At 35.7% G+C, this 22,764-nt stretch overlaps 2 protein-coding genes across 2 annotated transcripts; both read right to left on the minus strand.

Annotated features, from left to right (window-relative positions):
- Positions 1-207: 207 nt before the first annotated feature.
- LOC124407634 (peptidyl-prolyl cis-trans isomerase-like 1) lies at positions 208-1,647 on the minus strand. The gene is made up of 5 exons (XM_046883946.1): positions 1,470-1,647; positions 1,232-1,365; positions 1,044-1,133; positions 859-966; positions 208-410 (listed from the first exon to the last, which is right to left on the minus strand). The coding sequence occupies exons 1-5, from the start codon at positions 1,538-1,540 to the stop codon at positions 295-297; spliced, it is 519 nt and encodes a 172-aa protein (XP_046739902.1). The 5' UTR covers positions 1,541-1,647; the 3' UTR covers positions 208-294.
- Positions 1,648-11,432: 9,785 nt separating this feature from the next.
- Positions 11,433-22,563, minus strand: LOC124406473 (SCY1-like protein 2). The gene is made up of 17 exons (XM_046881900.1): positions 22,492-22,563; positions 21,746-21,880; positions 20,923-21,135; positions 19,672-19,792; positions 19,389-19,484; positions 18,256-18,401; positions 16,870-17,000; positions 16,643-16,757; positions 16,413-16,558; positions 16,149-16,302; positions 15,829-16,078; positions 15,173-15,341; positions 14,869-15,050; positions 14,500-14,556; positions 14,076-14,323; positions 13,204-13,350; positions 11,433-11,867 (listed from the first exon to the last, which is right to left on the minus strand). The coding sequence occupies exons 1-17, from the start codon at positions 22,561-22,563 to the stop codon at positions 11,841-11,843; spliced, it is 2,409 nt and encodes an 802-aa protein (XP_046737856.1). The 3' UTR covers positions 11,433-11,840.
- Positions 22,564-22,764: the final 201 nt, after the last annotated feature.

A 22,764-nucleotide genomic window follows, 5' to 3' on the forward strand; every position in this document is an offset into this window, starting at 1 on the left:
GACACGACGTGGATGGGCAACAGCCCCGATCGTCCCTACCTAGGGTAATTTTTCTTCATTTTACAACTGACGGAATTGGGGTAATTCTAGACGAGGGAATGGCTTACCGTTCATCGATCTTGCAAAGCCATTCCAATAAGTCTCCTCCAAAAACATGGGAGAATATGTGTACGCACGTGCGTGGAGTTAAAGGAAAACCAATGAATCGTCAAATAAAGATTTTTCGGTTTGCAATTTGTTTATTGTAGAAAAATTAGCATTATTTTTATGTTATATGAACAGTGCAGTAAGCAATTATGCATTCTTTACCGAACCCTTGATAATCTTAACATCGTCAATCGGACGATCATTTTTGTCTGTTTCAACAAGTCCGATTCTCTTTACTATCGTCATACCCGAGCAAATTCTTCCTGTAAATAAATCGTAAATTGTTACAATAATATAATAGTCAATTGCTAAAAAGGAACTGCATCCATTTACAGTCTTTTTCAAATATTAAACAAAAATAAATCTCATTAGTATATTATGTATCCAAAAATGCATTATGCATGGATTTTTTTTCGTTAAGTATAAAGTGCATGAGATGAATTAAGTCCCGGTCGAAATAGGTATTCACCGGTAGACCAGAAAAGGAACATTTCTTCTTACACATGCATGCAGCAATGTTTGGATCTTTCTACAGTAAGATTAATACGTTTATAATTAGGTTTATCAGTACCAAAAACTGTAATTCTACAAATTTTCCGCAATTGGCGAAAGAAGAAGATTCGAAGGGTATATTTTACAATTATGCTTCTATTTCATCATTCCCTTTGAGTTTAAATATGTGGTTAATCAATAACTGCAATATTGCAATACCAAAAATCGTATGTTTTCCATCCAGCCACTGCGTTGGGGCTAACGTTATAAAGAACTGAGATCCATTTGAGTCGGGTCCTGAATTTGCCATTGATAGTATACCTGCACCTGCAAACAAAAAAAATTAAATAGGGTTTACGAAAGATCTAGCTTTGAGAGCTTGTTCTCCTGAACGTCGTATTCACCGGTGTGTTTCAAGTCATCGTGAATTTCGTCGTCAAAACATTCTCCATATATCGACATTCCGCCTTTCCCGGTACCAGTAGGGTCGCCTCCTGAAAATGACAAACACAGCTCGTCAACGTCAATGTAAGTATTTTGGCGAAAACTAAACGAATTAGAGAATCAATGTTAAATTTATTTCAGCACTAACCTTGGATCATAAAGTCACGTATTATCCTGTGAAACTTGGTACCGTTGTAGTAGCCCCGTCTTACGAGTTCTGCAAAGTTTCTACACGTTATGGGAGCATGTTTCCAATATAACTCGATCAATATCTCTCCCATACTGAAATTGTTCAGGACGATTTTCAATTGTCAATATCTTCAAATCGGGCACAAGTATTCCCTTTTTCAAATTAATCGTTGGATATACGAATATTGATCACTTACGTAGTTTCCAAGGCGACGATATGAGGTTGCCAGTGTTTATCTGGAATTCCGGATATATTTGCCAATGCCATTTTTGATTCGATTATGCTTCAACAATTATTAATCCCACACGATATGTGCTCATATCCTTAAACTTGAGTTGGATTAAGTTAGGTTAGGATAGACCGTCAACGTTTTATAAACAAAAGACGAATTGTGAAGAAATCTCAGGCGCGTCATCTGGAAGGCATATTGCAACACAACTTAGCCGGTAAAGCTGTAGGTACAACAGATTACTGCAAGTTTCAAATTACTATCTATCTTACGAAATTACAATTATTTCCATAAAAGGCTGTGCGTAACGGTCGCTAAGAGGCACTAATCTTCCGTGAATACGAGATGAAACCGTTATACATCCGTAACCATCGAATCTTTTACCTAGAATATGATTATTCAATGTTTCGGCGATTTAATGCAGAGAAAATTTTCCTGCAATTATGCAATTCTGGCTGTCTCATGATCCACTGTCAGAGCAAGTGAGACAAAAATCGATTCGCAAAATGTATTTACGGTTGGCAAAACCGAGGCATTTTGGTAAAACGTATGTACATTGAATTACGGATTTATATTGGACGAAATTCAATTTCCCAAACCAAATTTCCACGAAATAATGCAATATACGTTCAGTCAACAGCAACACTTCAATTATAAAAGTTGTGTAACGCCGTGCGATAGGCAACTTAAAATACACGTGTGGACATTAATTCAGAGCCGGTTAGTTTTTTGGCCGAGTCGATTACGTTGGTAACGCAGATTCAGCCTGCAGTGCTACTGTCGGCCGCCCGCTACGGATTGAATCTACGTTACCGACGTGACAGACTCGGCCGAAAAACTAGCCTCGGCTCTGAGTTAAACAATGTCCACATGTGTACCAGAGATCCATTACGGAATTTGAAAAGAAACTTTACCTGATGTTCATAATTAACACACGGGTAGCATATGGGGTGATAATCTTGGGTCACCCTGTATATAACATTTATGAAAAATTTTTCTGTGACTTTGAATTAAATATCGATTTGGAATCAGTTTAACGGTACTCAAGTACTTTGATTAATATATTCTTCATGGATATTATGCTGACGGTTCAATTATTTTACTTCTTTCAACTTCTAAGGTTACTATCACGTAATTTTCTTTTTAAAAATTTGAAATTTCTCGTTTGCTAATTATAGAAGTTTGAATTTGGTCCAACCGGTAGTATTTAATGGCTCAGGACAGCTGCCGAGCGCATGATGATCGAATGACGATCCGCCGTCAGCACATTATCCAAAAATAACACGTTAATCAAATTGTATTTTAGTACCACCAAACTTATTTCAAATTGGCATTTAATCTGAAGTCATAGAAAACTGACCAGCCAAAGATGATCTCAATTTGACTAACATTGAAAATTTGGAAATGTGCAGTTGAATTGAGATATCTTTAATTAAAATATTTCTATTAGCGATATTGCAAATTCCAACAGTCGAGAATTAGACTGGTCTCTCTGATTGTTTTTTTTACAGGCATGAAACAGTGGATATTAGTACGATGAATTTTATTGCATTTTTAAAAATTATTACATGAAATAGACATTTATACGTAAGTTTATTACTTGAATGATTAATTATTACCAATGAAGAACATTTGTTATTTCTTCAATTTTGTTTGCCGATTGCGCTCTATTGAACACATAGCTTTAGCAAGAGATTTAGCATCTCACTCGCAAGTGACTGCTTGTATTCACAATTTGCTTCTATACTTCACTTTAAATCATTCTGACTATTATATTCAGACAGATATTACGAAAATTGAAAATAAAGTTTACTGTATTTAAAAAAATGGAAATTCGTGCTTCCATCTCGTGTCTACAAGTTTATCGTTCCAAAGATGACTAAATAAATATTAACAATAACGATGAACTTTCTCACGAGTTTTTTTCCAAACTCTGTTATTGTATTAACGATAATATGTCGGCATATATGAATAATTAATATAAATTTATTAATATAAATATGTTGAACTACCCACGAATAACCTCAGTTTAGTAATTTACAGAACTCTTGAAGAAATAATCAAGAGTCGTTTCTGCGTTTAGTAGTATAAACTACATCACGGATCAGAATATTTTTCAGCCCTACAAGTTTTTCGATTTTCGTAGTATATTTAACGAGGCCATTGTGAAAATCTTTTATATGCTTTGTGGAAAATACAAAATTCCTTCTCTATACACATTTGACTTTTTTTTTTTTAAGTAACACATAACATTTAACACATTTACTAAATACTAACGACTGCTAGTAATTGTAAACATTTACAATAGGAAATGTATGAAATGTTACACAGTTTTCACACATTGAAAATTGAGAAATAAATAAACGAAAACTCGGTAAATACGTATTTAACACGTATTTGCCACATGCCATACATCATACAATATTAGTCACGATCGTACAGAGACCGTGCGCGAAATTCAGTGGCGCGAAACCGACGACACACCAAATCAACCATATTTGTCCCAATCGATGGGCATTTTTCTCTGTCTACGCCAATGACTCGGCTAATCGTAAGCTTCCGTGGCGTTTTTTCGCTACAAACATTTGTTTTTTTCGGAAAAATGATGACAAATAACCGCCAGACATCTCGTCAACGTTAGTGCAAGACTCGTAGATAGTAGTGATGTAACGAATGTAAATTTTTGAGTACTCGCGAAGGCACATTAGCGCCGTTTGTATCTTATTTTGGAAATTGCCGAGCTGATCGAAATCAATCCGATTGTTTGTTTGATTATTTAACAACAAAATTGATCACAGAAACATATTAATTTTGAGGTTAGTGTGTGATTCAAACGTGAAGAAACAGTTTTATAATGAAAGTTTGTTATGAAACTAATGTTTTTTGTCTTATTTCGTATTATGAAATATTTGTGACAGTCATATTCGCAAAATATTCGCACGATTCTTGCGATTGCGGATCTCAAGAAATATGCGAATATTCGATACGGACAAATTTGGCCATTTGCGGAGCTACTCGACTCACGCTCGGTCCCCGTAAGTGTTTTGCAATAGTTGAAATAATTCGATAATTATACGTATCGCAACAATGAGCATACGTGTAAATAAATTATAAAACTCTCAATATCTCATAAAATATGTTTCAATAATATCTATCTTACTCTGAATAATAATAATAATAATAATCATAATGTATTACGTATAGATAATTTTTGCGTTATATAGATGGTATACATTTCTCTAACACTTGAAACATTAATTGAAATTGACAAACTTGTGTGGACTATGTTTATGAGATGAACGGGGATAAAAAAAGTGTACCAAATTCAAAGGATCTCTCGATCTATGAATGACGAGAAACGTACTCATATTTCACAAACCACTCAATTCTACTCTGAAAAAAAAGGAAGAAACACTTTAGAAGTAAATCACAATGAAGACCAGAAGTCAATAGATGAGGGTCGACGAGATGTTACGTAAAAATGATAATCGACATATGATAATACTTTGGTGAGATTAATTAATTGCTACATGTTACATCAAAGACGGCACAGATATTTTATGACGAAACGGAACTTACTCCATGGACCCTGAATTGCAACTAGAGTGCTTCGCAATGTAGGATGAAGTTGAAAAAGTCATCGGAATGAGTCCCATGTGGGCGATTGTCTATCGATTGTCTGTTGCGAAAAATGATGATTATATCGTTTTATGCTCCTAAGTAAATTAATGATTACGATTTGTATATGTATATATGTTGGTATTTATAAATTCAACTGGAATCAGTATAGTTGTAAAATGACACGTTCTCAAAAGTCAAAAGAAATTTCACGATAACAATCAGGTGAATACGTTCCTTCAAATATTCTTGCGAATAACCGCTGATATGTACACAACCAGGACATATGCATTAAGCGTAACCACATAAACAGTTATGTGATGATGTACGCAAGTTAATCTTTAAATTCTTCATCCTTCAATTCTTTTCTAATTAAAAACACAAATATACAGAACAAAAGTGTCGCATTTAACTGCTGACAATTAACGTGATTCCAAAAATATGGGGTCCGGATTCCTGCAGGATTTCCATTGCATTTCAAGAATTTTCACCGGGTTTCTGAGAATCGTTCTTTTATATTGTAAGATTTTGAAATGGGAAGTCCATGACGTTCTCAAATTTTTATGGAATTCTATGAGTTATGATAGATCATTTTTCTCGAAATTCTATCGTAAATTGTCTTGGTGTTGAAAAATCTCTTATTATAAGACTCCCATTTATAATTTCGTGTCTTTGCCACAGTTGCGGCAGCATTCTGTAAATATTGCAAATTTCCTACACGGCGATGGAAGTGATAATACATTATACTATATGATATACGTATACAAAAAGCTCAAAGATTGTGGAATATAAATTGATTGTCATTCACAATTGAGCTCCTAAAATGAAATATTGAAAGAGAGAAAAAAAAAAGATATTTTCCAATAAACCGTTTTCAGTTGAATTTTCGAACAATTATAACTATGCTGTTCTTAATGTTAAGGACACTTAAGTTTGTAGTTGTTTCTAAACAATAACCACATATGCTATTTAGGTAACTTTAGTGTGTATCTGCGCCTCTCTCACAATCAGTGTACAATAATACAGTAAACCATCTTGCTCTATATAATTTTAGAAGTGTAATTAGGGCAATACGTATACTTTCGCATTCGTGTAGTCATATACATTGTAAACGGTTTAAAATTCAATTACAAATCATTCTATACAATACGCACTGAACCTGAAAGACATAGTATTCAAATCTTATACATGTATCGATATCACTCCGTAAATTTGCACGACGATTAATTCTTATACCTATCATAAAAACCAGAGTCCAAACGTTAGAGTTTAGTAAATGAACAACAAAAATGAATCCTTGCTGATAAAACGATTTTCACCGCAAGAATGCATGCGGCAAAAGGAAAAAGCCAGACTCTCTGTGGTTTGATCTTCAAATACTCGTTTAAGATCTTTGGAGGATTCTAACTCGTTGCTGAGAGTATATACGCGCCTACGTAAAATCCGGAACTCTTAGAAGATTATGTATATTTGTCGAATGAGAATACGAATGAAATTTAAAACTAGTTGGATCAACAGGGTAAGAAGTCATGGTATCACAGTAAGAAGGGAATAGAAATAGGATAGCAATGGATATAGTAACAACTTGGTAATCTAAGGCCAGTACATTAACACTATATAAATACTCTATACTATATAATAATGTAATTTGATAATACTAACATTTGAAATGATATTGATATAATCTTCGTTTGCACATTGCATAAAAATATGAATTTTACAATGAGAACTGCAGGTTATATACTTGATTTTTGAAAAGTTTTGTGAACTTTAAGCAAAGCACCAAGAATTAGATGTATATATATATATATATTTTTTCGATAGCCTGATATTTTTTTACCTTGAAAAATTTGATATGAAAATTTCATTCTAATAACCTAATTATAATAGTTTATAAATCATAGAACCAACTTAAGTGAGTAGTACATTCAGCGCCATGTCTTGGATAGCGCCATGAATTCATAAACACTTTCATCTTGCATGGCAACAGCCATTATACCTAAATCCGATATTTATACTCATGTAACATCATGAGATGTACAGTATTCTTATTACATTTATTATACACTTACTAAAACATCACGAAGCGAAACATGTGCATGATACTTCACAATCTCAGGAAACTGAACAAGCATATTCTCAACCCAGCAAACGCCAAAGAATCGAAAAAGAATCGAACAGTTCGATTCCGATGAATTCCGGTAAGAATGACCAAAAATAATCTATTTTCAACTAAATGAATAATTATTTCCATCGATGCAAAAATGCATCGAGTATTTTTAGCTTGCAATTAGTAGCCATCGCTACTGGCTGTCCGGGTACCTCGGAGTGAAGCGTTGTCTCTCGCATCGGTACAGTGCTTTCAAAAAGCTTATTCCAGAGATCAGTGCCCTTTTCCTACGAGCTTTCTTTTGTCAACCATTAAGCGTGTGCGGGTGCCCGAAATTCCGGGTACTCGGAAAAACTCCGAGTAGTCCGAAAATTCCAGGTAGTCCGAAAACTTCGGGTAGTCCGAAAACTCCGGGTATTCCGAAAATTCCCGGTATTCCTAAAACTCCGGGTAGTCCGAAAACTCCGAGTAGTCTGAAAACTCCCGGTATTCCTAAAACTCCGTATAGTCCCAAAAATCCGAGTAGTCCGAAAACTTCGGGTAGTCCGAAAACTCCGGGTATTCCGAAAACTCCGAGTAGTCCGAAAACTCCGAGTAGTCCGAAAATTTCGGGTAATCCGAAAACTCGGGGTAATCCGTAAACTCCCGGTATTCCGAAAACTCCGGGTAGTCCAAGATTTTGGAAAATCTCTGTTCACTTTAAAAATCCTGGTATTTTGAGAGAAGCGAAAACAGCTGCGACTAAAATTTTCGAAAATTCAACGATTTTCGGCAAACCCGATTTTTTTGAGGATATCGGGATTTTTAGTAATACGAGATTTTCGGGTAGGTAACCCAGGATTTTCGGATAACTCGAGATTTTTAAGTACCTGAAATCTTCGGGTACACGACCCGCAAATAATCCATTTTACCCGAACTGATATTAAATTTTTGCTTAGACTGTCCCACGCATGCGCAGTAGCTAGTAGAAGAAGACAGCGCTTCACCTCCGAGCTATCGCTATCTTCGCTAGTTGAGATTTGGTAGTTGACGCGGAAAAGTTTGAGAGCTCATGTCCCGTTTCGTATAAGTTGGCAGCCATGCCTTAGGTACCTACAGACGAAAATATGCCCGCCGGCCGTACCATTTCACCGACCAATAGAGTTCATTTATCTTGCTCATGCTAGTCGGTCGCTCAGCTTGTTAACCGAGTTATGTTACGCTGAGAATTTTAGACTTTCAAAATGTGAAATTCAACATAACTTCGAAATGCCTGCGCGTATAGACAGAAGTGTTAGGCAAATTTGTGATCAATAAATTACAAATTACAATTAACAATTGTATTTTGTAACGAAGAAAATGAACTGTAAATTACAATTGTAATTGACACTTTTTTTTTAATCAATTGAAAATTAAAAAAGTACTTGACACGACTTTACGAATAAACTACAAATCAGAAAAGTGATTGACATTTTTTTCAAATCAATTACAAATCACAATAATATTTGGCACATTTGGTCGAATCAATTACAAATTACAATTGTAATTGACACTTTTTGTCGAATCAAATCGTTAGCGCATCATGTGCACAGTGGTCATCATATAGAGGTCATTCAGATAGAGGGTAAGTGGAAGTGAGTAAAGTGGCCGCACATAACTTGCATAAACTGTAGAGAAGTTGCATCTGTCTCTGTTCAATAGCGCGCGTGCGCAGTACGTAAAGTGCAGAAAACTTCAACGTCCGTGGCTGTGCGTATAAGTTCAGTGTATTCCAAACAAAACAAGCTTACTCGTTATGTTACAATCTAAATACTAAATTAATACATTAACAAAAATGAAAATTCTATTGCAGAAGCAAATATTAATCAGTCAAACGGTCTGTTAGTGTAATCTAGAAAGTAAAAAATGGTGAAGTTTTGTGACGTGTGTAAAAAAACAACACGTTCCTGGCAACCACAACTACGTTTTTCATTGGTAAGCAAAATGAAACATTCATACTTGTTAAGAGATAAAAACGTTTAATTTATCTGCGAAAAATTATACTTATTTATGCAACACGGTTATGTAATTTGGTTGGTATTGGTAAGATTCAAACCCATGCTCTACTCAAAACAGCTAACTAAGAATAATATGAGGTACGTCAACTTCTTCAATTCTCAAAAATTTGACGCTACTGCGTCTGGAGTCCAATCGAACTATCTTTATCGTTTTTGTTCAATTTGTAATTGATTCGAAAAGCGCTGTTGATTACTTTTTTGATTTGTAATTTGTAATTCGAAAAAAAAATTGCAGTTTACTTTTTTAATTTGTAATTGATTCGAAAAATGGTGTTGATTACTTTTTTAATTTGTAATTGATTTTTTTCAATTACAATTGTAATTTGTAATCTAAATGTAATTAAGGACGAAAAGTAATTGCATTCTGTCCAACACTGATTGACAGTTCGCATTACAGTCCAACCTGACAGGGTTAGCCGGCCTGTTTACATGGGGAAAAATCTGACGTTTGGACGTTCAGTTTACTGCGACTGTCACAGTTTATATGTATATCGATATATGGAATATAGGTATTTCTGCCGTTATGCCATTGAACTACATTTATGGTCTGATTTAGTTAGTCATTGAGTTGAATTCCTTCGTATTGTCCACGCATATTATATATTGAAGAAAAGCTGCTCAATTATACGTACGGTATTCTACCTACATCGTTCGCGGTAACATTCAGGAAAAATAAAAAAGGCAAATATCGGAGGACCGGATTATGCAATACATGTGCGTCACTTTGTATCGTGGATTCGAAATAGAAGATTAGTTGAATAGATTGCGAATGGTTTGAAAGGCCGTAGAGAAATAGCTGGAAATAAAAATTCAATCGCATTGAATTCAATTTTGGCTATCGAGGAATAACTTTAAAAAAATTTATATAGTATATATAGATATACTATCGTAGTGTATAGGCTATTGGTTATGAAGCTATTTTTATTATACTTTCAGCGAGCTTCGGCAGAATTGTGTATAAAATATATTGGATCTAAAAATTTAAAATGATAGTCGGTATGCGTATTGTACAATCTATATAGTATTGATTTGTAATATGTGCCGTTATATGTAAATATATAATTGTAAAATAAAAGCTTTCGCATCCTCGTTATAAAAGGAAAAATCGTATTTCCAATGTATGTATCCTGCAAGTAATAGTTAAAAAAAAATTATTTTTCGATTCTGATTTTCGTTCGAGTATACTTTCATATTAGAGCCGTAATACAAAATCTGTATTTTAACCCGTCGTATTCGTGCAAATTTATAGTTGTATAAAAGCTACCTTAAGAATTAATGATTGTTGATGCAGTAATCATAATATCATAGAATATAGCAATTGACAATACATGTATACATATTCATGGATTTCCTTTACCGCTGTTAAATGCGGATTGCGAGAAAAAACTTTGCGCGTATAATATATATATATATATATATATATATGCTATACAATATAAGAGTTCGACTAACAAGTCGAAGTTTTTGACTAGACATTTATTTTTATCTTATTCCTCACTATTAAAGCTTGAGTAATTAGGACATAATAGGCTGTGTAATAGGCCAAAGACATATTTGTGTTACACACATAACACAAATATATATAATATGTTTAGGCTTCTCACGCAGAGTTAAATGTAAGAATAAGAGACAGTCACATTGATTTATACTGAAATTGACACATTTTACTGGCAGGCTTTGGAGGGGTGTACGTAACTTTCCTGTCAGAGCATTCTCCGATAGTTCTTACTTCACGTTACTGTTAATACTACTCGCGTAACTTTCTTCTCAGATATTGAACATTTTTTTTTTTTTTTTTTTTATCAGATATAACTTACTGCAGCCAAACATATCAGTAATTGTCAAATACAATTTCCAGTAGATGAGCTAACGAAATAAGTTAGACTGTTATTCACTCTTTCTTTCCCCTATTTGAAAGACGCAGTTCTTTTAGAATTTAGATTTTTCATCTTATCAATTTATTATTTTATATGTACCATAATATGCTTATAATAAATACCTTTGTGATTCAGATCTGGATATGCATCGTCGATAGGATAAGGCTACTAGAGATATACCCCGCGATAAGAAAGTAACGCTGCACTGCTTTTGTGTAACATCCATGATTCGAAAATCCAACGTTTTTAGGCGCGATGTTCGATATTTGCTAGACAATTAAATGCCACGATAATTTTGTAAATTATGCGTTTACTTACGTTATAAAATCAATAAAACCATCGCTAGTAAGCGTACATAATTTTCTTCGGTAAATTGTCGAAATATGTAGGTAGCAACCTTATCCTACGTGTAAAAGTGATGGCAAGCACTGTCGACAAAAATCTTAAGATTAAATTGAAGTAATTATATTTCTATTCGCTCCCGATTCTTCGCTTGATAAAAAATCATGAAATAATCATACAAAACTAACTCCCGGGTATTTATCATCCGTCTCCAGGGAATCTTATATTGCTATTGCTTTATGCTATCCATTCATTTCATGCTTCAGATGTCTTACTCACATGTTGTTGTTTCGGACTTGAATTCGTATGAAATATCCATACGAATGTAACAAATAGCTGTTTGGCACGTACGTCTTTACGAACGTCCAGAGAATAGTTGATACTGAAACAAAAAAAAAGTTAACATTGAAACACTTAATGTCGTGTTAGATTTCTGAGGAGAAACTACGAACGAGTAACCATTTGAAAAAAAGAAAGTAATACCACAAATCTTACCGTACCACACTCTTTAAACTGACTGTCCGATCTAACTCCTCAAAACACAAGATATTATATATTACATTAACTAAGGACAATTATTTTGGATCGGCATATATGTACTTCGGGCTGACGTTGGTTATCGTTGTTCGTCGCATGTGCACTCGATCATCCACTTGAGGTGCTTATAAAGACCCGTTGTACACCTCGAAAACGCGGGGATGCAAAATTCCTATACCGCTCAAGCAATCCGAGTGAAACTTGGGCAGTTAATGCCTTATTTTGGCAAAAAGTGGAGCGTCTTATTACTTTTTCAAATTTTTGAAAAAAATTTTACAGATTCGTTACCACCCACAGAAAGTGGCCAAATTTTTATAGTTGCATTGAATGGATCGAACTATCCGGTATGATGCCACTCGGCGGTGATAAAACACACATTTTGAGCCCAGTCCCATGAGATTTTATGGTGAAATGACGAAATGGCAGCTGATCTGGTTTTCGCTTACGAAGTACACCGAAATCTCATTTTGGTGACATTTGTCGGTAATTTCTTACCGACATAACACGCATACATTACCGGCATGCGCGTAATGTCGGTCACAAATGTCGCCAAAATGAGATTTCGGTGTAGTTCGTAAGCGAAAACCAGATGAGCTGCCATTTCGTCATTTCACCATAAAATCTCATGGGACTGGGCTCAAAATGTGTGTTTCATCACCGCCGAGTGGCATCATACCGGATAGTTCAATCCATTCAGTGCAGCTGTGAAAATTTGGCCAATTTCTGTGGGTGGTAACCAATCTGTAAAATTTTTTTCAAAATTTTGAAAAAGTAATAAGACGCTCCACTTTTTGCCAAAATAAGGCATTAACTGCCCAAGTTTCACTCTGATCGCTTGAGCGGTTCAGGAGTTTTGCATCCCCGCGTTTTCGAGGTGTACAACGGGTCTTTATAAGCACCTTAAAAGTACGACGAAGTTAAATATCAGGGGTGCAATATTACGATGCAATATCGGGAACTCTCGTATCATAATCTCTCTGACTGTACAAATAACGAGACAGTGTTTCTGCAATAGTATCAAGGGTACAAGGGATATTCGTATAAGAAAGGTTGGCAAAGGAGCATAGAGATTCTTACACTGTAAACAAGGGTCAGTGGGAAGGCTGTCCCGATGGCTGGAGTGATGGAGTATGTGTTGGTGGCCCATTGAGGTTGAGGCAGATGGGGGGAAGTTGTCTTACCATGCCGGAGCCAAACTGGTGAAGCAGCCCGCTGCCTTGCTGCGAAGATGTCGACGACACGGATGGCCGCCGAGTGCCACGAATACTGTTCATGCTTGAACTTAGCAGATACGGAACACTACTACTTGTGATCGGCATACCACCACCCTGCAGTGTTTTCAATCAATCTCATGGTTACGTCACGCATCATTTAAGACTACCTATACCTATACTTATTTCATTTCGTATCGTAATCAGCCAATCGATTTCAAAGGAGAGGTTGCTTGTACGTGAGGTTGGACATGAATTCATGGGAAAAATTATATTACCAGTCACCATAGAAGGCATATGATTAATTCGTTTCGCATAGTTTAAAAGCTCTTAGACTTCGTGAATTCGTTATAGAAGTCACGTAAAATCATATGAAGTCGTTTAAAGTCACTTAAAGTTATTTGATTTCGATCAGAAATCACATCAATTATTCACAGGAATTCATTTAATGTTGTTTCAAGTCGTTTGAATTCTACTAAAGTCGGGATTGAACTTGGAAAAAGGTTGGTTAATTGGAATCACTGTAGAAATCACTTAAATTCATGTACGACTTTGTTCGAAGTCACTCAATGTTATTTGAACTTGATTCAAATCTTCGAACTTGATGCAATGACAATACGTGAGTTCAATTGAAATCAGGTGAATTCACTTTGCGTGGTTTGAAATCATCTGGGTTCAATGGACGTCTTTCCATTCTGGTATTGTCGATCCCCGAATGGTCAACCTCTCGATTTGAAAAAATTGACTTTTGGTGGCTTTATACGCGGCTACATTTGGCTTCACTTTGTTCATGACCAGAACATGATTATATAGTCTTTGTTCTTATATATTTTACAAATTACCGTTGGTGGTGAAAGGTTAATATTTGACCCGCGCCGCTCTTGGGGTCCGGTGCTAGAATGGCGTCGAATTGGTAAACCACCTCCCGGAGTACCACCTGGTGAACTGGCGCAAGATGGAGCGATGCGAATTTTCGGCGTCATCAGGGTGTTGTCCGACAGCCGACGGTTCGGAAAAGCGTTTGCTACGCGCAAGAAATTTCCGTCGTTTGTAGAGGACGACGAACCGAACCACCAGCTTCCAAGCATGCCTAAAGTCAGAATCCACATTTTTACACGAAGTTCGAAAAAATGGTTCGTTTTCCTTCTACTACGTGAAAGCATCAATTCGAAATAATCGATCTTCCAATGCTTAAAAAATTATGATTCAATTATTTCAGCCTTTGTATTATAAACATGTATAAATACTATGATAGTAAATATTTACCAGCCATGGAATTTTTTCGAGCCATATTTTCAGCTGACGCAGTCATCGACATTGAACCTAGGCACGAATTAATATCGTGATTAAAACCCCATAACGAAATATTAATTATATATTACAAAGCACATTTTCCGTAATTGGAAACACTTATAACAACCGATAAATGGCGGTTTGATATTTTTTTATCGATGATTTTTATGTTATTTTACGCGCCGATATCGGTAACGTCAACCAATAGAAATGAGAAAACTATTTTCGCTTTGTTGTGACTTAAAAAAGAGAATACAATTGCAAGAAGGAACACAATTGATTACAACGCGTCTGATTAACTCGTCGATGAACCGTAAATCATTGACTAACTCACAAACTTACCGATTGAGTTCTTTCTAGCCATATCTTCCGCCGATGATGTTTTTCTCTGTTCGATCCGGAGATTGGGAATGTTAAATGGAGGTGCGTGCATGTTATCAGAGCTATACTGATGGCGCAATGGACGATGTCTTTCTGGACTTGGAAGCGACAGATTGTCCAATTTCAATTTATTTCTCTGATTTCTGTTGAGATGATGAATTATATTTGAAATTATATTTACACATCGATCAAAATCGCTGTACGTCTAATATACGATACATGCTAATATAATCTTCATGCATCTAACGTGAAAAGAACATTTTACCTGTCTATATGATTCAGCATTTCTTGTAACACTTCTAGAAGGATGGTAAATTGCTCTAAATTTAAAGCAGGATTCACTGTCTGAGGCAATAAAGACGGCATTACTCGTGTTGCCATTAAATTTACTGAAAGTCCATATTTCTTGTCGTTCAACATCAGCCTATAAATGTCTGCGAAATCATATGAGCAATGAGTGTGCGGTTAATATCAACAATTTTTCGTCAACAGTTTTGGACCTCTGTGTGCAAACAACTTTATGAAATTCACCCTTCAACTTGTGAACAAAGTCTCTTTCCAACTCAGACCTTTTCCGTATGAAATAGATGAAATTCGCATAAATCGAAATGTTTGAACGTATTCAAGTGAAGATTTTGAAAATCAAACCTTTTTTACGAGGATTTAAAATAGAAAAATTTTAAAAAGGTAAAAGCAGTCAACCGGAACTCCGACCTCGACAACACCGTGGAACTAATTTCGATGATAATTCCAAATATTATTATAAAATCTTAGAACATCTTTAGCCAATACCGCTAAGAAAAAATCGCTTTCTAGTATCGAATCGTCTCGTAATTTGCAGTTCCTTCCGGAATTATAATTCGATCTGCGTATAGGTGAACATTATACAAACCCCCTTTACCAATAATATCATGCACTTACTTACAACCCGAATTGCAATTTCGGGCTCCTGAAGTTTGACCTCCCATAACAGAGGAAGCACTTCATCGATAATTTGCTGCTTGTCAAGCCGCTCCAATATGCACTCGATGCATGACAAAACGTTCGACATGATTCTGACGTCGGTTGAATTCTTCTCAAATACTCCCTTCAATTTCGGTAAAACCATCCGTCGTATGGCCATGTCATCCAGATATTCGGTCACGTTTGATACAGCGACCAAGGCTGCGGCCTAAAATGAAACATTGCGTTCAATCGAATCACGTGCAATCATGCATATTTAATCAGCGAATAAAAGCTACCTGAACTTGAGTCGTTGTACTTTCAAACGACGCGTACAGCATAGGCAAGACTTCTGATCGGATATCGTCACGCGGAGTCTTCTCCAATATTAGATGCAAATTTTCCAACAATATTACCGTAGCTTGGATCGATTTTGGAGTCGAGAAGACTGCTCTGGAATATTTATACACACCGGCATATACGTGATATTTTTTTAAAAATCGCTCTAAATCAATCGCGATACGAAGCAAGGAAGGCGACAATGATTTTATCATAATGGTTACCTGAATGTCGGTAGTATTATTGACTCGTATTCTTCAACCGTACTATCTTGAATTATGTACAGCATGGGCTGTAACACCGCGGCAAGTACCTCTTGAGACTTTGACTCCAGTTGAAGGTACGGCCAAATATGTTGGTACCATAGTTTCTGAAGCGAGGAGTACCCTTTATCAATTAAATGTGGCTGGCTCACCCAAATATTGAATAATCTAACAACGATAGAAATACGTACTCTAGGAATATATGGAAGCACTTCCTTCAGAGTATTCTTATAGAAATGAGTCTTTTGTGTAGGGTCTTTCATATTTATCACGTCGAGAAACTGAAGGGCATGGACAGATGGATCGCTGGAAGAATTAGTCAGTTTTTTAATAAAAATTAGAAATCCTTGCCGACGAGCAATCGAAAGCCAAGTGTCTGCCATCAATTATTAACTATTTTGCAGCCTATCCAACAAACCTGAAATATTTTATCAACGAGAGAAGTTGCGCTGTAGGCCGTTGCCTCCTGTCTTTGTGGAGAAGCCTGACAACAGCTTCTTGAAGAGGTACAGGAACTCGCGGTAGAATGTTGTGCACATGTTCTTCCAGCTGACAATGAGACAAATATTCATGATAATGTATGTTTGTGTGTGCACGAAATCAAAAATGTGACAAAACAAAAAGATTGCAGTGAAATTCTGGTTTATAAAGTAAAACTGGAACCAATTAAGTTGAATACAATTTGAAAAAAAAATCACTGTGATGCAGAATAAAAATTTAAAACACTGTAATTCAATTGTAAACGTCCTGGTATCCACTGTGGCAGAGAAATTACAATTATTCTACTACTTTTTAGAAAATCATCCACACAGTTCGTCCGGTTTTCATAAACAATAGCTCGTTTCATTCAGAAATAAACACTCTGCAAATGGTATGACACAGATTTTTTTCTTAGCTTTGCCATTAATGAAAAGAAAAAATCGGTATGATTTACATATTATAAAAATGTGATTCCAAAATAAATACATCATTTATATTTAAAATCTATCTCACGATCAGAGGATCTATGAAAAATCCATTGGTGAATAAAACGAGCTACTATGGATCGGAATTGAACAAGTGATGTGGATTTTCCGGTGAAAATTAACGGAATAATTGTATTTTACCGAAGTTGTTAACACAATGATATCATTATAAATTTAAAACTCAACATTCAACAAGATTTTCTATGTCACGGAGATATTTTTAATTACGTACGTGTCACAAGATTAGCTCAAGTGAACTTTTTTTAAGCCTTTGCTTTATCACCGTTTTTTTTTCAACCACCTTCGTAATCTGACTGAACATCATTTACATCCGTAAGACGCAACGGATATTATATCGTAGAACCTTTAATAAACAATAACCGAACTACGAGCAATACCAATAGATACTGAAAACGAATTGATGGCGAATAATTTCTATGGGAAATCTTATTGTCACTTCGATTCGATTGAACTTTTCTCCAAACCATAGGCCTTCAAATTTTGCATGGTATATGGGTGTTTTGTAGTAGCTAAATATGAGTTTTTAAATTTGTTGCTAGTGAAAACTTCGGAATTTCAAATTCAGCAGATTAGAATTAACAAGACTAAACAATTTACGGTAAATCATACAAGGAATGCCTTTATGCCAATGCATAAAAAAAATGTTCGTACGATATTAAAATTGGCAAGATCTGAAGCTGCCTGAGTTGACGTCAACAACCTCTCATTGTCAAATAACTATAGTACGCTAATATGAAAATAGAAATTGTTTCACTAAAAGTCTCTTGATTGCATAAAATTTAAACATACATGTTTGATAACGTAGTCTGAATACTCACGCCTTCAATTTGCTTTAAATAAGCAGAGCAGCTATGATTCGATTGAATCAAGGAACGACCTTGGTTAAATACCGCGCAGATGACCATTCCCAGGCTGAACATGTCGCTCAATATGCTGCATATTGAGTCCTGTTGAACTTCCGGAGCTAAGTGAACAAACGAATATATTTCTTCAAACATCATCACACACAGCCTTACTGCATAACGTAATTTTTATAATAATGGTCATCATCACTTTTGTCATAATCAATTAGTCAGTTACAAATTACAAGTTACAGACATATCTGTAATAACAAATTAAACGGTAACATGTAATTTGCATTTTACGTATGTACTGCGATAAGACTTGTCCCCAGTTTTGAAGTATCTAACGTGAGAAGAATTGTCTGAATGCGATTTGAGCGCCTCATACGGAAAAAGTAAAAAAAAGATGGTCGGCGATGGTAACCTATAAATCTCTGTGCTATAAACATACTTCGTAAATTCGTAAAATATGCATTTGAAGTAAGTGAAAATTGAGCAATTGCTTGTCCAATCTCAATCGACATTAAATCCGAAGAAAAGATGGCGAACAGCGAATCGTAAGATCATGGCACGAAGTGAAGGGGAGGGGGGGGGGGTACGAGTTTGCACCGCGAGGGGCGCTTAAATCGCACCTTGCCAATTCCTCTTACGTTGCCCGCAGAATTGGACCAACTTTTGAACCGAGCGCTGCTCGAGTATTGCCTTCTTCCTATTAATCCGTGGTATAACACCTCCGTTCATTTTCGTAGGCAATTCGATCGAATAAAGATATTAATTATATTGAGAAATTGTAATTGATCCAAATAAAGATGCATGCAGAAAGTATAATTAACTTGAAATTAAATAGGTACTAATTACAAATGTAATTTGTCTTTCAATCAACTATAAGTACAAAGTACAATTGTAGTTTGTGTGAGATTTTTTCCTACAGACAAAATACCAATTCAATTTGCACATCGGTTCTACCTCTTTTTTTAGTTGATGGAATTTGTGTTTTATTTTAGTCTATTTACAAATCAAGCATGCCATTCTGAATTAAAATTTGACGAATTATAAATTACAAATTGTAGTTAAGCGGTGCTCAGTATTGAGAGATTCTATCTCCTTACCAATGTAATCGAGATTAGGCTGAGCCATCTTAGGCAGCCTTGACGTCCAAGGATGGCATGTAACTGGCTCCAGACCATCAATTTCATTAACACGTTCTGCAGAATAAAAATATATATAGTTGAAGTTTGGATCGTTCATCGAACGAATTTTTTTTTTTTAATTTAAAATCGTTTCTCCTATCTTGGTAAATGTAGACAAACGTCGATTCGTCAGGAAGTAAAACTACAAAGGATTGAGTAATGCTATAAACTAAGTTGAATATTTCTTGTCTCCATATCGTACCAATAAATTCAAGACCAGCCAATTTCCAAGTGCCTTTTTTTGTTATCAAGATACTACTCGGACACACGTTCCTGTGTAGAACGTGACCGCTGTAATGGAGGAACGATAAAGCTTCTGTTATCTGAAATCAGGGTAGTATATACATTAAATATGCACACATGAAGCTACAACCTACGTGTGAAACGACGTAGCTATCAATTCAATAATAAATGTGAATTCTATGAGCACATTGGCTTCAAAACATAGCATTCGCGATTCTTCTGAAATTTTTATTCTTCTTGTCCAAGTCATCATCAATCACGTTACTTTGTTCTCGGATAAGCCTGTTCAATATATTTAATACGTTTTGAATGATACTCATTTTTATTACTTAATTTAATTTTTGCAGACGCTCAAACCTTCCGAAAATTCATTGTAGAACTTTAAAATACTTTGCTGCTCAAGAAAATGTTATTATTCAATACTTAGAAAATATAAAAATCATAGTATTTTATTTGATGTCACACGAGTCGCACGTGTGACACGCGCTATTTTTTGTAACACCTAAAGTGAAGGAAAGTTTGATTTGAAAAGCAGACGAATGAAAATTCAAGGTCGGCAAGTATAAAATATTCAATGTGTGGTTTTTCACGAATATTTGGTTGTGGAGGTACAAACCGAAATTCACCCACTTTTTTAGCCGTCTACCCATATTCACCTCTTTAATTCTTGAATTTTTTATGTGAAGAAAAATACGATTCGTCTACCATGAGAAACTGCTTGAAAAGGCAATCCAGATCTTTGAATTATCTGTGAATGCTTTGAAAGGAAAAATTCGGCGAACGTTAGCGAGTATTAGGACTGATCAAGATTTTTCTAAAAATAAATATTAAATTGATGGAATACAGAGCATTGGGACAGTAGTAAAGACAGAGTCAGAGTTTCTAAAATTTGAGTATTAGAAATATATTGATCGAACGGCTAGCTGAATTGCTTTGCCAATCAGTTTTAACCTGATCTATTCCAACATTAAAATTTATCAAGACATTTCAGTTTACTGGGAGGTTTTCTCGTGCTCAAATCTGGGTTTCGAGACGAATTAATCCGGGTACAAAACGCCTGAGATTGATAGAAAGGTACCAACTTTCAGATTATAATTAACTCTGCAGAATGCAGAGATCTCATTTTAGGGTGTACAGCATCGCATCGCGTCGATAATGCATATATAGTCAACGGTGTTATGTAATTATAATTAAATTATAAAATTCCTACCTGTAATAATCCGTATTTTAGTTCTATATCAAGCATTTCATATTCTTTCGTATACATCGGACGAGCTTGTACATTTTGCTGTGTCGTAGTTGAGGATTGTGCGTTAGCGATTGCGGTTACTTCCTGAAACGCAAGAACATTCGCGAGACTTGCCAAAACTGGTTCCGAGGCGAATGCGAGTGTCTCCGAACATTCTTCGACTGTGTGCATCACCTGATTATTAACAAAATTCATTCAATTTCAATCACATGGTTCTATTTATCCCATTTTACGCCTAATTCTATGACACTATTCAGCGTATCTATTTTCACGAGGAGTTGACAACCGCTAGTTTCCACGATTGCATGATTAGAAATTATGACACTAACTGTGTTCAAAGATTTAAATGGATGCTAAAGACGTCATAAGATTTCAAAGGATTTCAAAGGACTTCGAATCATCGTCAAAGGATTTTCATCCTATGCAAAAGGTTTCACAGAGTTTAGAGATTTGTGATATTTCACAAGATTTCATGCTGTTTCAAGATTTTCAAACGCTTTCAAAGATTTCAGAGACTTCATTATATGATTTTGTAAGATTTCTCATGATTACTGAAGATTTGAAGAATTTATGGAGACTTCAGATTTCAAGAGTGGTCAACCCCTCAGGCACTTACTTGTTATTCATGCTAAATGAAGTGCATTCTCCATAACTTTCTGCCCTCAGAATGCTGAAAGTGACGCTCTTTTACGAATCACGAGGTCGCAGTCGAAGCGAGAAGTCATTTCGTAAAAAGTTATGGAGAGTCTGTGCACGGTAATAATTAATTGAGATGGACAAATACCTGCAAGATTTTTGGATGTCGGAAACGTTCCAGCTGACGAACACCACCTCGTAAAATTTCAGTCACCGTTTCTTTTCGCTTAGGTTTGTGCAATTTTTCCGCCGATCGTTTCTCAAAAAGAAATATTGACACTTCCTGAAACGAGAGTTAATACATAATTAGAATCAAAATGGAAGTCAGGTTTAATGCGTATTCATATCAAATATACAGGGTGGTTGGATTTAATCGCCCTGGGCGAGTATATCACATACGAAAAGCTTCCTCAAATCACCAAATCATTTGTTTGACATTTTCTGACGCTGAAAAAATTCGCATCGTCTACATAACCTCATCATGACGGAATTGACAGCTGAAATTTAGGGTGGCCAGCCTGCATGAGAAGACAACAAAGCTCAAAATTGCAAAGTTTGATTTTCGAAGACTGTGCAGCATTCATAAAGTGCCATCCATTTGTGAACAGTGAGGAAAGACAACGTTTGCGCATGCGCACAACTGAAATTTCATATTTTTCACACTAGGAATTTCTTTGGCGCATGCGCACTTTCTAATAACTCAATCTTACGCGTTGTGTCGTTGAGTACAAGTTAGCTAACCTCAATTTTACTCGCTGCTAATGGTACCTCCGACGCTACACAAATCAAACTTTCCGCGCAGGTGTTGCATAAAATATCATGTGTGACACGTGCGAATAGGTAATGCCTTGCATATTTTTCGCACTTGTTACACAACATACTATTTTTCAACACCTTCAAATTCGTCTTTGATCTCATCATCAGCTGCAAAATCTCGACAATGGCACAATCTACTAGTCGACCCATATCGGCATTGAAACAAACCACTCAGCACAATATAAAGTTTATTGCAAGCTCATACAAAACTGTATAAAGTAACGTTCAACTGTATAAAGTAACCGTCATTTGGGAGCTTTAACTGGAAAGTTTTTCGGGCGTTTTGTAAATTGGTATTTTTATAGATTTCGACGTGCTGGGTGAACTTCGCTCATGCCGCCATATTGTAAA

Source organism: Diprion similis, chromosome 6 (assembly GCF_021155765.1).
Source record: "Diprion similis isolate iyDipSimi1 chromosome 6, iyDipSimi1.1, whole genome shotgun sequence".
NCBI classification, from domain to species: domain Eukaryota; kingdom Metazoa; phylum Arthropoda; class Insecta; order Hymenoptera; family Diprionidae; genus Diprion; species Diprion similis.

What these genes read in the sequence shown, in the direction of transcription:
- LOC124406473 (XM_046881900.1), bottom strand. Translation starts at nt 22,563, where the DNA reads ATGGGTCGACTAGTAGATTGTGCCATTGTCGAGATTTTGCAGCTGATG. An exon ending in TCGTTGATAAAATATTTCAG is followed by an intron (nt 16,758 to 16,869) that starts GTTTGTTGGATA and finishes TAATTCTTCCAG; the next exon opens with CGATCCATCTGTCCATGCCC. An exon ending in GTACAACGACTCAAGTTCAG is followed by an intron (nt 16,079 to 16,148) that starts GTAGCTTTTATT and finishes GTTTCATTTTAG; the next exon opens with GCCGCAGCCTTGGTCGCTGT.
- LOC124407634 (XM_046883946.1), bottom strand. Translation starts at nt 1,540, where the DNA reads ATGGCATTGGCAAATATATCCGGAATTCCAGATAAACACTGGCAACCT. An exon ending in ATCGTCGCCTTGGAAACTAC is followed by an intron (nt 1,366 to 1,469) that starts GTAAGTGATCAA and finishes GAACAATTTCAG; the next exon opens with TATGGGAGAGATATTGATCG. An exon ending in ACGTGACTTTATGATCCAAG is followed by an intron (nt 1,134 to 1,231) that starts GTTAGTGCTGAA and finishes TGTCATTTTCAG; the next exon opens with GAGGCGACCCTACTGGTACC.